This window comes from Artemia sp. Qi Xiang Cuo, chromosome 18, assembly GCF_049724085.1.
Source record: "Artemia sp. Qi Xiang Cuo chromosome 18, ASM4972408v1, whole genome shotgun sequence".
Taxonomy (NCBI): domain Eukaryota; kingdom Metazoa; phylum Arthropoda; class Branchiopoda; order Anostraca; family Artemiidae; genus Artemia; species Artemia sp. Qi Xiang Cuo.
In genome coordinates, this window is record NC_142811.1 from 47437881 (window position 1) to 47455459 (window position 17579).

Here is a 17579-nt window from a genome sequence, read left to right on the forward strand (position 1 = left end):
AAAATAATATGGTTCATATTGATTGGGTATCTCTGTTTGGAAATGGGAGTGATGTAAATACTAAATTTTCACTCTTTTATAGTAAGCTTTTAGAAATGGTTAAGGAAGTGGGAGCAGTGAAGAATTCGAATGGTCGAAAACATAATGGGAGGAAGCCATGGATAACGCATGACCTTCTTCGAAAAATAAATGTAAGAGATAGACTGTTTAAGTCACAAGCTTTAAAACCGACTGATGAGAATAAAGAGCGATACCGTGTTTTTCGTAATTGTTTGAATAATCTCCTCCGTGAGGCTAAACAAAAATATTTTAGTATGAAGTTTAATGATGTTAAAGGTAACCCGTTGAAAACTTGGCAAATAATCCGTAATGTTATAGGTCAGCGGTCTAATATTCTACCAACGGAAGTGACTGTTAATGAGGTTATAATTGCAGATGGTACTGGGATATGTAATGAGTTTTTAAATCATTTTTGTTCAGTAGGCCTACAAATAGCCGAGATGATTTCCTCGTCTCCAGATGAACCACCCTTTGGATCTACTCTACCATCGCCTGTAAATGTATCGCTAAATCTAAAGATGATTACATTAGATGAGTTAAGGGATATTATCTATAGTATGAAAAATAGTTCGTCCGGTAGTGACCTAGTTAGCCTAAAAATTCCAAAATACATTTTCCCTTGTATATCTGGTGTTTTGACATCACTGATTAATGATTGCTTCCGTCAAGGAAGGTTTCCAGATTGTTTGAAAAATGTAAGAGTGACACCGGTTTATAAAGGTGGTGGTAGAAATGATTTGGGTAATTGTCGCCCAATATCAGTCTTGCCAGTTATTTCTCGTCTTACTGAAAAATGTTTTAGTAATCGTTTGACCTATTTTTTAGAGAAGTTTAAATTTTTGAGTAATAATCAGTTCGGTTTCAGAAAATATAGGAAGACAGAGGATGCATTGATATTTTTTACTAGTATAATTAACATAGCTTTAGATGAAGGATTTAAGGTTGGTGCAGTGTTTCTAGACTTACAGAAGGCTTTTGATACAGTTGACCATGGCCTACTCCTGGAAAAATGTGAGGTCTATGGGATCCGAGGTAAAGCTCTTGACTTTATACGGAGATTCCTTAGTAACCGGTACCAGTTTGTAGAGATGACTTGTATACAATCAGGCGCCCGCCCAGTGACTAGTGGTGTCCCGCAGGGGTCAGTTCTTGGTCCGATTCTTTTTCTATTGTAAATTAATGATATACCTGATTGTATCCCAGGTTGTTGTTTTAATGTTAGTGATATGGTCAAAAATCACAGGAATGAGACGGTGTCATTATTTGCTGATGACACAGTTGCTGTTGGTACCGCTAAGACAGAAGAATTACTTCAGACATCGATGAAAGATGCTATTGAAAGGTTATATTCCTGGTTGAGGGTAAATAGATTAAAGATTACTCTGGGTAAGACTAATTTTGTTATTTTTTCCCGTTCACCAGATTTTTATCCATGGTTTCAGGATATTGAAACACAGTATGGAGCTTTAAAGCGGATGTGTTCTGATAAGTACCTGGGGGTTTATATTAATGATGTGTTATCATTCAAGCGCCAAGTACATTATGTTTGCAAAACCGTGTCTCGTAACCTGGGTATAATGAGAAAACTTAAGCATTTTTTTCCTCCTTTTGTCATGCGCCTTCTTTATTATTCCCTTATCCATCCATATATGTTGTATTGCAGTAGCGTTTGGCTTGGAACATTTCCTTCTAGTTCTCGGCCAATACGAGTTCTACAAAACAACACTGTTCGGCTGTTAGATGGACTACAACCCCGGGATTCGGTACGAAACGTGTCTGAACGTGTAAAGATACTGCCAGCTGCTGGATTAAGAGAGTTGTATACACTTCTATTCATTTTTAGGATTCAGAGGGGTATAAACCTCCCGTGTTTTGATAGCTTGGCTAACCTGAGATCTTCTTTCCATGATTATGATACTAGGTCATCTGCAGAGATTAATATTCCACTGGTAGTTTCGGCCCGATCGATGTTTTCTTTGCTTCACAGGGGGATCATAAGTTGGAACCATCTTGATCAAAATATAAAAAATATAGGTGATATTTCTTCGTTTAATATAGTAATTAACGGGATGCTTTTTATTAAGTTTGAATTCTAGGTTTTTTTTTTTTTTTTTTTTTTTTTTTAATAATGATATTGGTAAATTTTTATGGCTCCTGGGGGTGTTGATTATGAATATTATTGAAAATTTAATGAAAATTTTAAGGTTTAAGGTTTGTGGTGCTGTTTGGGGACTGTTTTATAGTTAGGTTATTATTTTTTTCGTTTTTTTTTTTTTTATTGCTGTTTTGTTATGTTAGTGTATTTTTGCCACCCCCTTGGACAAGTTTTTACTTCTTGGGGTGGCCACTAAACTTCTGTTAAATTGATTGTTTGTTTAAAATAAATCTCTCTCTCTTCTAATCGGCTATTTATCGTAATTTCTGGTCGCTCTGACTTTTATTTATTGATTGATAGTGATTTGTGGTAGTTAGCTAGAAATGTTGGTACAATTTGACAACTTAAACACTATTTCCTCAAGGAAACAATCTGTATATTTTATTTTAGTCCATCCCTATAATTTGCATTGAAGCTAAATATGGCTGGGGACTTTTCCCTCAATCCTTTGTCCGGTCTGAGTTTTGCAAATTACTATTATTATATTATTTGCTAATTTAAGCCTTTTTGAATTGTGTCGTGAGGGTTACTTTAGGTTATAAGCACTTTCAGTGGCCTTTCTGTGGTTTTTGTGTATGCCTTGTCATGTATAATTACGTCAAAGTTAAGTCTAATTTTTCTAAGTGCATTCACACATGCTAATGAGGTTCATTCCCATGGCACAAGGTCAAAAACAAAACAAAATTCTTCTAAAGTTATGGCAAGCTATGACATTCGTTAAATGAAGATATTAAAAGCAGTGATTTAAGTGAATTTAAACGGCTCTTGAAGAATAGATCACATTCTAAATATGGTTTTAATTATCAAATTAATAGGATGCATAATTAATAGAATAAAATGAGATTACAACATTAAAACTAATGTTAGATTTTTATTGATGTGTGTTAAGGAAGGAGTTGAGGAGTGGTAGCAAGGAACACCATGTTGTAGTTATGTCTTGTTTATTAATCCCTTCTGAAGTTAATGTTAATTATTGTTATTTTTATTTTGTTCTGAAGAATTATTTTTTATCTCTCCTGCATATCATGCTTTGACACTAGAAGTAGTTCATCAATTATTAACAAGTTTTTGTTAATAATTGATCTCAAATATATAAAAAATAAATAACACAGATGATAAAAAGGAAAAAAAGGAACAACCTTAGTAGTTCTTACCATATTTTTATGTTCTTTAATTCTCTTCAGTTGTTCTTTTTCATCAGTGGTGTTTCCATTCTCCTTCGCAGCGGCTATTGCTTTTGCCTCGGAGACAGGTTTCCAATCGGCACCAGTAAGTAGATTGAACTCTGACATTAAATGAAGTAATTCCATCACTTCATTATCAACAATGGCTTTATCTGCCTTTTTAGATTTCAGGTCTCTTACCTTGTCCATTTTCAATGCAATTTCATAATTCAGTACATCTGCTGGTTCAGATGTAGCTAGTGATGGTACAGCTGTAGGCTTCCAATTTATGCCAGTTACTGTCTTAAACTCACCTTTCATGGTCAATAAGGCTTTCGGTTCATTATCTATGACAGCTTTTTCTGCTTTTTTAGATTTTGGGTCTCTGACCTCGTCTGCTTTAACAGTAGTTTCAGTATAGATTTGATCTGCTGGTTCTACTACTCCTACTTTACAATTTCTAGTGGCAGCGCTGGGCTTCCATTTCGAGCCAGTAGCCATCTTAAAATCAGCTTTGAGGGTCAATAACGTTTTAATATGCTGATCAATTAAGGTTTTATCGGCTTTACTTGCTTTCAAACTTCGAACAATCTCTCCCTGGGCCACGATTTTTTCGTTCAATTTTGACACCTATATATTAGAGATAATAAAAATCATTAAAGGGAACATCAATTTTGTTATCTTGCATTTGTTATTAGATTGTGTCAGTAATGGTATTTTAACACTTTAATTATATATAAACATAAAAATCAAGTAAATATCAGCACATGTAATGGACAAATACAAATGTTGAGACTTATCAACCTAAAATTATCATTTTAGAATCGTTGTCCAGAAACATAAAATGCAGACATAGTAAAGACGTCATTACGCGAGGATCCCTTCAAATAGACGAAGAATAAAAAAGCGTAGAATAATAAGCCAGTAGGAATAGTGGGGAAGGGTTCCAGTTTCAAGCAGAGTACTAGTAGAGATGCCATAATATCTCCGATTGCCCACCCGTGCTGCCACCTACAACTTTTTTTACATAGTTTATGGATGGTTATGTGTGTTGATCGATTTATTTGATGTTTTATGGATTTTGTCAGTGAGAATGAAAAAACAGGAAGTTTGTTACATTTATGTCTGTTTTCATGGATGGTTATGTGTGTTGATCAATTTATTTGATGTTTTTATGGATTTTGTCAGTGAGAATGGAAAAACAGGAACTTTGTCACTCCCTTCTTGTTGTTGTTCGATGCAGATGTTATGAGTTTCCGGGAAACAGTATTTGTTATTGTTGTTCAAGCCAAATGTTATGAGTTCCCGGGAAACGGGGTCAATGTTGTTGTTGTTGTTTTGGGCACGCGATAGAGTCATAAGGGGGAACACGTGGTTAATGGGGTCAATGTTATTGTTGTTGTTTTGGGCACGCTCTCAGCGAATGCCAAGGTCTATGTTGTTGTTGTTGTTGTTTTGGGCACGCTCGAGCCAAATGTTATGAGTTTCCGGGGAACACTTGTGCTGTCAGTCATTAATCAAATTGTTTCCAGGGAATGTCTGACAGATGACGTCAAGTTAATTAATGTCTTTGATGCATTTCCAAAGAGAATTGTCTCCGGGACAAAGTTTAGATCACACGTGACAGATGATGTCATGATTGATTGATTGACACGAAAGGGGAAATAATTTGTTGTTCTAAAGAGAATTGATTCACGAAAGGGGAATTAATTTGGAGTTCTAACAAGAGAATCGTTTCCGAGGCAAAGTTTAGATCTTAGCGATGAATTGTTTTAGCGCGGGAATCAGGTTTCAAAATAATTGAAATGTGCCAGCGCAGGGACGCCAAACAAAAGGAACACGCTGAATTACGTTTAGGGATTATTTGGGCGAAACCCTTTTAGTCATTTTATGGAATTATTTCGACGAAACAGTTAGAGACGTTATAAAATATGATTTTTGAAGAGATTTTAGAAGAGAATTTAATGGTGAAACTCTGTGGTCGTTATAATACACAAGTTCCATTTGAACAGTGTTGTGAGATCCTCTACCACAACCCCAAAGGGCTCCGATCCCACAAACCCAACCCCCAAGGGTTCCGATCCCACTACCCCAACCCCAAAGGTCCACCGGGCTCCCAAAGGACAAAACGGCCCTCAAGTGCCGCCCAGATCCCAAAACACCCTCTCCAGGCTATCAAAAGCCCTCGCACGGTCCCCAAAGGTCCCCGCGCACCCAAAAGACCAATCGGTGCGCAAGTGCCCCCACAGACCCCCAACCGCCCTCCCTGGGCCCCAAAGGTCCTCCCCCGTTCCCCAAAGGTCCACCGGGCTCCCAACCGACCAATCGGCCCTCAAGTGCCGCCCAGACCCCTAAACACCCTCCCCCGGCTCCCAAAGGCCATCCCTCGGTCCCCAAAGGTCCCCACGGGCCCCCAAAAGACCAATCGGTGCTCAAGGGCCCCCGGATCCCCAAGAGACCTCCCCACCCCCCCCCCCCCCAAAGAGTCCCCTCTCCATTTTTTTAATACTTTTTTATGGCTTTATTATATCTTTTCTGAACAAGTTCCTTTCATAATGTCATTCCTAAACCCATTTTCCAACCTCAAAGAGTCCCCTCCCCATTTCGTAAATACTTTCTTGAATTTTTTTAACATAGTATTTATTTTTTTAACTTTTTTACGGATCTTAAAATGACATGAACACAAAAAAAACTCGCACACACACACACGCACAAAAACTTACACACACACAAAACTTACACATACACACGAAAACTTACACACATACGCCAAAACTTACACACACAAAAACTTAAACACACACGCACAAACTTACACACACAAAAACTTACACACACACAAACTTACTCACACACACACAAAAAACTTACACCCACACAAAAGCTTACACACACACACACACAAAAAAAAACTTACACCCAAATGCAAAAACTTACATGCACACAAAAACTTACACACACACAAAAACTTACACACACGCACAAAAACTTACACACACACATAAACTTACACACACACACACGAAAACTTACACAAACACACACGAAAACTTTAACACACACTCCAAAACTTACACACACACAAAAAAACTTACACACACACACACAAAAAAAATAACACACACACACAAAACTTTAACAAAAACGAAAAAAATAAAAAGCACTAAATATCAAAAATTCAAAAAAAAAAATACACACACACAAAAAATTACACACACACACACACACAAAAACTTACACACACGCACAAAAACTAACACACACACACACACACACACACACACACACACACGAAAACTTACACACACACACGAAAACTTACACACACACACAAAAAATTACACACACACGCACAAAAAACACACACACACAAAAAATTACACATGCACACTAAAACTTACATTCACACAAAAACTTACACACACACGCAAAAACTTACATGCACACCAAAACTTACACACACACACACAAAAACTTACACACACGCACAAAAACTTACACACACATACACACAAAAACTTAAACACACGCACAAAAACTTACACACACACACACACAAACACATACACACACACACACGAAAACACACACACACACACGAAAACTTACACACACGCACGCCAAAACTTACACACACACAAAAACACACACACACACACAAACAAACACACACACCCACACACACAAACTCACACACACACACACACTCACACACAACCTTACACATCCACACAAAAACTTACATGCACACAAAAACTTACACACACACACACATTTAGACAAAAAAATTACGATATTTATGCACAGTTATGTTTAAGCAATAAATATCTTAAGTCCCAACCGTTTTATTCTTTAGAATAGTCCATCGCCACGAAAATTATACTTTCAGATTCAACATGTCAGGGACCAAACTTTCAGGTTCAGCATGTAAGAGAACCCTAAATGCTCATCCCAAAAAAGGTAAATTAACCCTAAACGCTCAAAGAATTTCTCTGAAATTACACTTTCAGGTTCAGCATGTAAGAGAACCCTAAATGCTCATCACAAAAAAGGTAAGTTAACCCTAAACGCTCAAAGAATTTCTCTGAAATTACACTGTCAGGTTCAGCATGTAAGAGAACCCTAAATACTCATCCCAAAAAAGGTAAGTTACCCCTAAACGCTTAAAGAATTTCATCACAAAACTGACACATACACACACGAAAACTTACACACAAACTCCAAAACTTACACACACAAAAACTAACACACACACACACACACAAACTTACACACACACACAAAAACTTACACCCACACTCAAAAACTTACATGCACACAAAAACTTACATGCACACAAAAACTTACACACACACAAAAACTTACACACACACGCCAAAACTTACACACACACACAAAAACTTACACACACGCACAAAAACTTACACACACACACAAAAACTAACACACAAACACGCGAAAAATTACACACACACACGATAACAAACACACTCACACGCCAAAAATTACACACACACAAAAAAACTTACACACACACACACACACACACACACACAAACATACACATGCACACGAAAACTAACATGCACACAAAAACTTACACACACCATTAGACAAAAAATTACGATGTTTATGCAGAGTTATGTTTAAGCAATAAATATCTTAAGCCTCAACCGTTTTTATTCTTTAGAATAGTCCATCGACATGAAAATTATACTTTCAGATTCAACATGTCGGGGAACAAACTTTCAGGTTCAGCATGTAAGAGAACCCTAAATGCTCATCCCAAAAAAGGTAAGTTAACCCTAAACGCTCAAAGAATTTCTCTGAAATTACACTTTCAGGTTCAGCATGTAAGAGAACCCTAAATGCTCATCCCAAAAAAAGGTAAGTTAACCCTAAACGCTTAAAGAATTTCTCTGAAATCACACTTTCAGGTTCAGCATGTATGAGAACCCTAAATGCTCATCTCTAAAAAGGTAAGTTAACCCTAAACGCTTAAAGAATTTCTCTGAAATCCCACTTTCAGGTTAGGTTAGGTAGGACCCCGCCCCCCCCAAACCCACCCCCGATTTAATTTCCTTGGTAGAAGTCTATACAAGATTTAATGTCCTTGGTAAAAGCATATATGAGATTCAGAATAGATATTTTTATAGTCATAGAATAACTAGACACAAACATTCAGATTTTCCCAAAGTTAAGGGGGGGGGAGTAAAGGTCAACTGCGAAGATATTTAGTCTAAGAAACTAGAATATGATGTTACCACCCTTCGCTAATAACTAGTGAAAACCAAGAACTCAAACGCAGATGGACTACTGTTTGCTATTTACTACATTGCAGCTACTGCTGCAACCAAGATAACTTGATGATCATTTCTAATTTTAACAATTTCTTGCACACATCCTTCAAACATAATAAACTCTGCCTTGAAGAGATTTTCTGTATTTTCCTATAATTTCAAGCTCCTTTCATATAAACATTATTTCTTGCTGAGTCGATGAGTCCTCCCCCCTCCCTCCAAATTAATTACCCCTTATTTGCCAAAGATTTGAGATTGAACACCAAATTAAACAAATGAGAGACAAACAAAGCTAAAATAATTGATCCCAAGTGACCTTAGAAGATATAGCATTCCTTGAAGTTGCAATCGTCTTTAAAAATCAAAAGATTGTTAATGTTCAAACTTTTAATTTTCTTATAAATTTAATAAACAGGATTACTTAATATTTTTCCATATAACCATAACTTTCATGTCTAAAATTCATCAATTAGTCGCAAACTTGTTTTTTTTTTACATACGGGGAGAGATTTAATGTCCTTGGTAGAAGTCTATACAAGATTTAATGTCCTTGGTAAAAGCATATATGAGATTCAGAATTGATATTTTTATGGTCATAGAATAACTAGACACAAACATTCAGATTTTCCCACAGTTAAGGGGTGGGAGTAAAGGTCAACTGCGAAGATATTTGTCTAAGAAACTAGAATATGATGTTACAACCCTTCGCTAATAACTAGTGAAAACCAAGAACTCAAACGCAGATGGACTGCTGTTTGCTATTTACTACATTGCAGCTACTACTGCAACCATGATAACTTGATGATCATTTCTAATTTTCACAATTTCTTGCATACATCCTTCAAACATAATAAACTCAGCCTTGAAGAGATTTTCTGTATTTTCCTATAATTTCATGCTCCTTTCATATAAACATTATTTTTTGCTGAGTCGATGAGTCCTCCCCCCCCCCTCCAAAATTAATTACCCCTTCTTTGCCATAGATTTGAGATTGAACACCAAATTAAACAAATGAGAGACAAACAAGGTTAAAATAATTGATCCCAAGTTACCTTAGAAAATATAGCCTTCTTTGAAGTTACAATCACCTTTAAGAATCGACATATTGCTAATGTTTAAATTTTTACGTTTCTTATAAATGTAATAAAAATAATTAATTAATTTTTTTCAATATAACCATAACTTTCATTTATAAAATTAATCAATAATTCGCCAACGTTTTTTTTTTTTTTTTTTTTTTTTTTTTTTTTTTTTTTAAATTTTGGGAAGGATTTAATGTCAATGGTATAATTATATAAAATATTTAATTACCAATGTAATAGCCGTTGCGTAATTCCAATCTTAATATAAATAAAAATTTTTATTCGTCTTAATATTTATTGTTGCTTCTTAGTTCCAACCGAAAACTTATTTTTTAATTTGATGTTTTACCATTTTCAAATCATACCATAAATATCCGTTTGAATATACCCTCTCTTATCAGTTTAATTCGATCTGAGTACTGGTTCGATTCGAACAGCAAACATTCTTTCTAGTCTTTAGACTTTTCATGCATAGTAAACTTGATTATGCTATGTAATTTGTAGGACCGATAGTGTTTTCCTTCAAAAACTTTCTCATACAGCTAACCATTGATGTAAAACTATTAAACTAATTCATTTTAAATATTTGCAATTAGAATAAAAAGCAAATTCTGTGTGGCCGTATTAGCTACCACAGACCCAGAAGGGCTGAATTCACATTTTAGAGACAAAAAGTGCACACAAAAAAGCAAATATAATCGCAATTTAAAATCTCCCGTCCCCCCAAACAAACATGTTCTGGGGGGGGGAGGGTTGACATATTTTCATTGTATTTTGAATATTTTCCTTTGGAAAACACACCGAAAAGCCATATTAAGGGCTAAATTCGTGAGTTTTTCATTGACAATTCTTTTTTAGCCAAGCCTTTATAATCAATGAAAAATAATTCATTGTATTTTACATATTTTTGATTGGAAAACACACCGAACTGTCATATTATTTGAACTTACATCAAACGTCGGAGGGCTTACATTTGAAGAACTATCCATTATTTGCATATATTGTTCTTTATTTCAGCCTATACTGATTTCTAAAACTTCAAAACCTAGAAATATACTGACCTAACGGTTATCTATTTGCGAAAATCGTACTAGGTCACGCTCTTAGAACAATAATTATCTTTTCTGTCCATCACTTAACACGCACAGGAAATTACCACATCACTCACGGGCAACAGATTCAAAACAAGACTTCATACATCATATGGTCTAATTGCGACAAACGTGGCATGTCCAATGTAGATTAAAAACAGAAAAGAACAGAAACGCATAAAAATAAGAAAAAAGGGACTTGCAACCAATCACATGTCGAGGCTTAATATTCTCAAGGTTTTAGCTTTTGACGGATCACATTAAACCTAAGGAAATTAGGTTAGGTTACCTAACATTTCTAGGTTAACTTACATCAGGTTAAGTGGCGCGCCACATAACCTGATGTAAGTTAACCTAGAAATGTTAGGTGACCTAACCTACTCTAACCTACCCTGACCTTGGTGGTGAGGGTCTCATTCGTCTCAGGATATCGGTCCCCGTAACACGGAGGTGGGGGGGGGTCACCTTTTTATAGTGAACTGATTAGCCTGTAGACCCATTCCTGAAAGTTCTCTGAAAGGCTTACATTTCTCTTTATAGTGCTAACTTGTCTCTCTTGAAATAATTTAAATCCAATTAGCTTGGATTTTTCACTAGCAACTTACCCTCCGCTATAACTTCGCTATTAAATCCTTCTGCCAATCAACCCATCTCCCCCAAAACACTTTTCAGCCATTTCTTGTTAATATTTTTTATTTCAACTCATCCACACGGGTTTTTCGCTATCAACTCTGCCTCCATTATAACTATCCTAATAGATCCTTCTACCAATCAACCCATCTCCCCCCAAAACACTTCAGTCATTTTTTGTTAAAAAAATCTTTAGTCATTAAGAAATTTCAACGACCATCCTGTTGCAGAATTCATATCATGTCGAACAATAAAGCAAAAACGAAAACACCTAAAAAAAAACCCTAATTTTAAACAGTTTTTGGGAAACAAGGTGAAAGTAAAGTGCAACTGGTCCGAAAGTAACCATAACTCTAAAAAACAGAATTTTAGTAATTATAGATCTATGAAAATGATTGGCTTTATACGTTGATTCTAAATACATAAATTTCCTTAGGTTTAGTGTTATCCGTCAAAAGCTAAAACCTTGAGAATATTAAGCCTCGACATGTGATTGGTTGCAATTCCCTTTTTTCTTATTTTTATGCGTTTCTGTTCTTTTCTGGTTTTAATCTGCATTGGACATGCCACGTTTGTCGCAATTAGACCATATGATTTATGAAGTATTGTTTTGAATCTGTTCCCCGTGAGTGATGTGGTAATTTCCTGCGCGTGTTAAGTGATGGACAGAAAAGATAATTATTGTTCTAAGAGCGTGACCTAGTACGATTTTCGCAAATAGATAACCGTTAGGTCAGTATATTTCAGGGTTTTGAAGTCTTAGAAATCAGTATAGGCTGAAATAAAGAACAATATATGCAAATAATGGATAGTTCTTCAAATGTAAGCTCTCCAACGTTTGATGTAAGTTCAAATAATATGACCGTTCGGTGTGTTTTCCAATCAAAAATATGTAAAATACAATGAATTATGTTTCATTGATTATAAGGGCTTGGCTAAAAAAGAATTGTCAATGAAAAACTCACAAATTTAGCCCTTAATTTGGCTTTTCGGTGTGTTTTCCAAAGGAAAATATTAAAAATACAATGGAAATATGTCAACCCTCCCCCCCCAGAAATTTTGAGTTTGGGGGGAAGGGAGATTTTAAATTTCTATTATATTTGCTTTTTTTGTGCACTTTTTGTCTCTAAAATGTGAACTCAGCCCTTCTGGGTCTGTGCTAGCTAGTATGTACACACAGAATTTGCTTTTTATTCTAATTGCAAATATTTAAAATGAATTAGTTTAATAGTTTTACATCAATGGTTAGCTGTATGAGAAAGTTTTTGAAGGAAAACACTATCGGTCCTACAAATTACATAGCATAATCACGTTTACTATGCATGAAAAGTCTAAAGACTAGAAAGAATGTTTGCTTTTCGAATCGAACCAGTTCTCAGATCGAATAAAACTGATAAGAGAGGGTATATTCAAACGGATATTTATGGTATGATTTGAAAATGGTAAAACATCAAATTAAAAAATAAGTTTTCGGTTGGAACTAAGAAGCAACACTAAAACTTAAGACAAAGAAAAATTATTCTGTATATGAAAAGGGAAATTACGTACAGGCTTTTACCAAGGACATTAAATCTTGTATAGACTTCTACCAAGGACATTAAATCTCTCCCCATATGTAAAAAAAAAAAAAAAAACAAGTTTGCGAGTAATTTATGAATTTTAGACATGAAAGTTATGGTTATATTTAAAAATATTAAGTAATTCTGTTTATTACATTTATAATAAACGTAAAAGTTTAAACATTAAAAATATGTCGATTCTTAAAGATGATTGCAACTTCAAAGAAGGCTATATTTTCTAAGGTAGCTCGGGATCAATTATTTTAACCTTGTTTGTCTCTCATTTGATTAATTTGGTGTTCAATCTCAAATCTATGGCAAAGAAGGGGTAATTAATTTTGGAGGGGGGGGGGGAGGACTCATCGACTCAGCAAGAAATAATGTTTATATGAAAGGAGCTTGAAATTATAGGAAAATACAGAAAATCTCTTCAAGGCAGAGTTTATTATGTTTGAAGGATGTGTGCAAGAAATTGTTAAAATTAGAAATGATCATCAAGTTATCATGGTTGCAGCAGTAGCTGCAATGTAGTAAATAGCAAACAGTAGTCCATCTGCGTTTGAGTTCTTGGTTTTCACTAGTTATTAGCGAAGGGTTGTAACATCATATTCTAGTTTCTTAGACTAAATATCTTCGCAGTTGACCTTTACTCCCCCCCCCTTAACTTTGGGAAAATCTGAATGTTTGTGTCTAGTTATTCTATGACCATAAAAATATCAATTCTGAATCTCATATATGCTTTTACCAAGGACATTAAATCTTGTATGGACTTCTACCAAGGACATTAAATCTCTCTCCATATGTAAAAAAAAAAGTTTGCGACTAATTGATCAATTTTAGACATGAAAGTTATGGTTATATTGAAAAATATTAAGTAATCCTGTTTATTACATTTATAAGAAACGTAAAAGTTTAAACATTAACAATCTTTCGATTTTTAAAGACGATTGCAACTTCAAGGAAGGCTATATTTTCTAAGGTAACTGGGGATCAATTATTTTAGCCTTGTTTGTCTCTCATTTGTTTAATTTGGTGTTCAATCTCAAATCTAGGGCAAAGAAGGGGTAATTAATTATGGAGGGGGGGGGGAGGACTCATCGACTCAGCAAAAAATAATGTTTATATGAAAGGAGCTTGAAATTATAGGAAAATACAGAAAATCTCTTCAAGGCAGAGTTTATTATGTTTGAAGGATGTGTGCAAGAAATTGTTAAAATTAGAAATGTTCATCAAGTTATCATGGTTGCAGCAGTAGCTGCAATGTAGTAAATAGCAAACAGTAGTCCATCTGCGTTTGAGTTCTTGGTTTTCACTAGTTATTAGAGAAGGGTTGTAACGTCATATTCTAGTTTCTTAGACTAAATATCTTCGCAGTTGACCTTTACTCCCCCCTTAACTTTGGGAAAATCTGAATGTTTGTGTCTAGTTATTCTATGACTATAAAAATATCTATTCTGAATCTCATATATGCTTTTACCAAGGACATTAAATTTTGTATAGACTTCTACCACGGACATTAAATGGGGGCTGGGTTAGTGGGGGTGGGGGTCCTACCTAACCTAACCTGAAAGTGTGATTTCAGAGAAATTCTTTAAGCGTTTAGGGTTAACCTACCTTTTTAGAGATGAGCATTTAGGGTTCTCCTACATGCTGAACCTGAAAGTGTGATTTCAGAGAAATTCATTAAGCGTTTAGGGTTAACTTACCTTTTTTGGGATTAACAGGTAGGGTTCTCTTAAATGCTGAACCTGAAAGTGTAATTTCAGAGAAATTCATCAAGAGTTAAGGGTTAAATTACCTTTTTTGGGATGAACATTTAGGGTCCTCTTACATGCTGAGCCTGTAAGTTTTTTGTCCCTGACATGTTGAATCTGAAAGTATATTTTTTATGTCGATGGACTATTTTAAAGAATAAAAACGGTTGAGGCTTAAGATATTTATTGCTTAAACATAACTGTGCATAAAGATTGTAATTTTTTGTCTAATTGTGTGTGTAAATTTTTGTGTGCATGTAAGTTTTTGTGTGCATGTGTAAGTTTTTGTGTGTGTGTGTGTGTGTGTGTCTGTTTGTGTGTGGGTGTGTGTTTGTGTGTGTGTGTGTGTGAGTGTGTGTTTGTTTTTTTGTGTTTGTTTCTCTTTGTTTTTGTTTTTGTTTGTTTTTGTGTTTTTTTTTGTGTGTTTTTGTTTGTGTGTGTATGTGTCTGTTTATGTGTGTTTGTGTGTGTGTATCTGTGTGTGTGTGTGTGTGTGTGTGTGTGTGTGTGTGTGTGTGTGTGTGTGTGTGTGTGTGTGTGTGTGTGTGTGTGTGTGTGTGTGTGTGTGTGTGTGTGTGTGTGTGTGTGTGTGTGTGTGTGTGTGTGTGTGTGTGTGTGTGTGTGTGTGTGTGTGTGTGTGTGTGTGTGTGTGTGTGTGTGTGTGTGTGTGTGTGTGTGTGTGTGTGTGTGTGTGTGTGTGTGTGTGTGTGTGTGTGTGTGTGTGTGTGTGTGTGTGTGTGTGTGTGTGTGTGTGTGTGTGTGTGTGTGTGTGTGTGTGTGTGTGTGTGTGTGTGTGTGTGTGTGTGTGTGTGTGTGTGTGTGTGTGTGTGTGTGTGTGTGTGTGTGTGTGTGTGTGTGTGTGTGTGTGTGTTGTGTGTGTGTGTGTGTTTGTGTGTGTGCTGTGTGTGTAAGTTTTGTGTGTGTGTGTGTGTGTGTGTGTGCTTTTGTGTGTGTGTAAGTTTTCGTGTGTGTGTAAGTTTTCGTGTGTGTGTGTAAGTTTGTGTGTGTGTGTGTCTGTGTGTGTGTGTGTGTGTCTTTGTGTGTGTGTAAGTTTTGTGCGTGTGTGTGTAAGTTTTGTGTGTGTGTGTGTAAGTTTCTGTGTGTGTGTGTAAGTTTTTGTGTGTGTGTGTAAGTTTTTGTGCGTGTGTGTAAGTTTTCGTGTGTGTGTAAGTTTTTGTGTGCATGTAAGTTTTTGTGTGTGTGTAAGTTTTTGTGTGCATGTAAGTTTTTGTGTGCATGTAAGTTTTTGAGTGTGTGTGTAAGTTTGTGTGTGTGTGTGTAAGTTTTTGTGTGTGTAAGCTTTTGTGTGGGTGTAAGTTTTTTGTGTGTGTGAGTAAGTTTGTGTGTGTGTGTAAGTTTTCGTGTGTGTGTGTGTAAGTTTTGTGTGTGTGTGTAAGTTTTTGTGCGTGTGTGTGTGTGCGAGTTTTTTTTGTGTTCATGTCATTTTAAGATCCGTAAAAAAGTTAAAAAAAAAATACCATGTTAAAAAAATTCAAGAAAGTATTTAGGAAATGGGGAGGGGACTCTTTGAGGTTGGAAAATGGGTTTAGGAATGAAATTAAGAAAGGAACTTGTTCAGAAAAGATATAATAAAGCCATAAAAAAGTATTTAAAAAATGGAGAGGGGACTCTTTGGGGCGGGGGGGGGCCGGGGAGGTCTTTTGGGGATCCGGGGGCCCTTGAGCACCGATTGGTCTTTTGGGGGGCCGTGGGGACCTTTGGGGACCAAGGGATGGCCTTTGGGAGCCTGGGGAGGGTGTTTAGGGGTCTGGGCGGCACTTGAGGGCCGATTTGTGTTTTGGGAGCCGAGGGGCCCTTTGGGGACCGGGGGAGGGCCTTTGGGGCCCAGGGAGGGCGTTTGGGGGTCTGAGGGGGCCCTTGAGCACCGATTGGTCTTTTGGGAGCCCGGGGACCTTTGGGGACCGAGGGAGGGCCTTTGGATGCCTGGGGTGGGTGTTTAGGGGTCTGGGCGGCACTTGAGGGCCGTTTGGTCCTTTGGGAGCCCGGTGGAAGTTGGGGGTGGGGGTTGAGGGATCGGAGCCCTTGGGGGTTGGGGTCGGGGGATCGGAGCCCTTTGGGGTTGTGGTAGAGGATCTCACAACACTGTTTAAATGGAACTTGTGTATTATAACGACCACAGAGTTTCACCATTAAATTCTCTTCTAAAATCTCTTCAAAAATCATATTTTATAATGTCTCTAACTGTTTCGTCGAAATAATTCCATAAAATGGCTAAAAGGGTTTCGCCCAAATAATCCCTAAACGTAATTCAGCGTGTTCCTTTTGTTTGGTATCCCTGCGCTGGCACATTTCAATTATTTGGAAACCTGATTCCCGCGCTAAAACAATTCATAGCTAAGATCTAAACTTTGCCTCGGAAACGATTCTCTTGTTAGAACTCCAAGTTAATTTTCCTTTCATGAATCAATTCTCTTTATAACAACAAATTAATTCCCCTTTCGTGTCAATCAATCAATCATGACATCAACTGTCAGGTGTGATCTAAACTTTGTCCCGGAGACAATTCTCTTTGAAAATGCATCAAAGACATTAATTAACTTGACGTCATCTGTCAGACATTCCCTGGAAACAATTTGATTAATGACCGACAGCACAGGTGTTCCCCGGAAACTCATAACATTTGGCTCGAGCGTGCCCAAAACAACAACAACAACAACATTGACCTTGGCATTCGCTGAGAGCGTGCCCAAAACAACAACAATAACATTGACCCCATTAACCACGTGTTCCCCCTTATGACTCTATCGCGTGCCCAAAACAACAA

The 17579-nt window shown here is 36.5% G+C and overlaps 1 protein-coding gene across 1 annotated transcript in view; it reads right to left on the reverse strand.

The window, feature by feature from the left end:
• The window catches only part of LOC148941575 (eukaryotic initiation factor 4A-I-like), a 450045-nt gene that overhangs the window by 289840 nt on the left and 142626 nt on the right, over positions 1-17579 (reverse strand). Inside the window, exon 3 of the mRNA XM_089104411.1 lies at positions 3370-4008. Within this exon, the coding sequence (XP_088960537.1) occupies positions 3370-4008 (639 nt within the window). The remainder of the gene's footprint in view (positions 1-3369; positions 4009-17579) is intronic.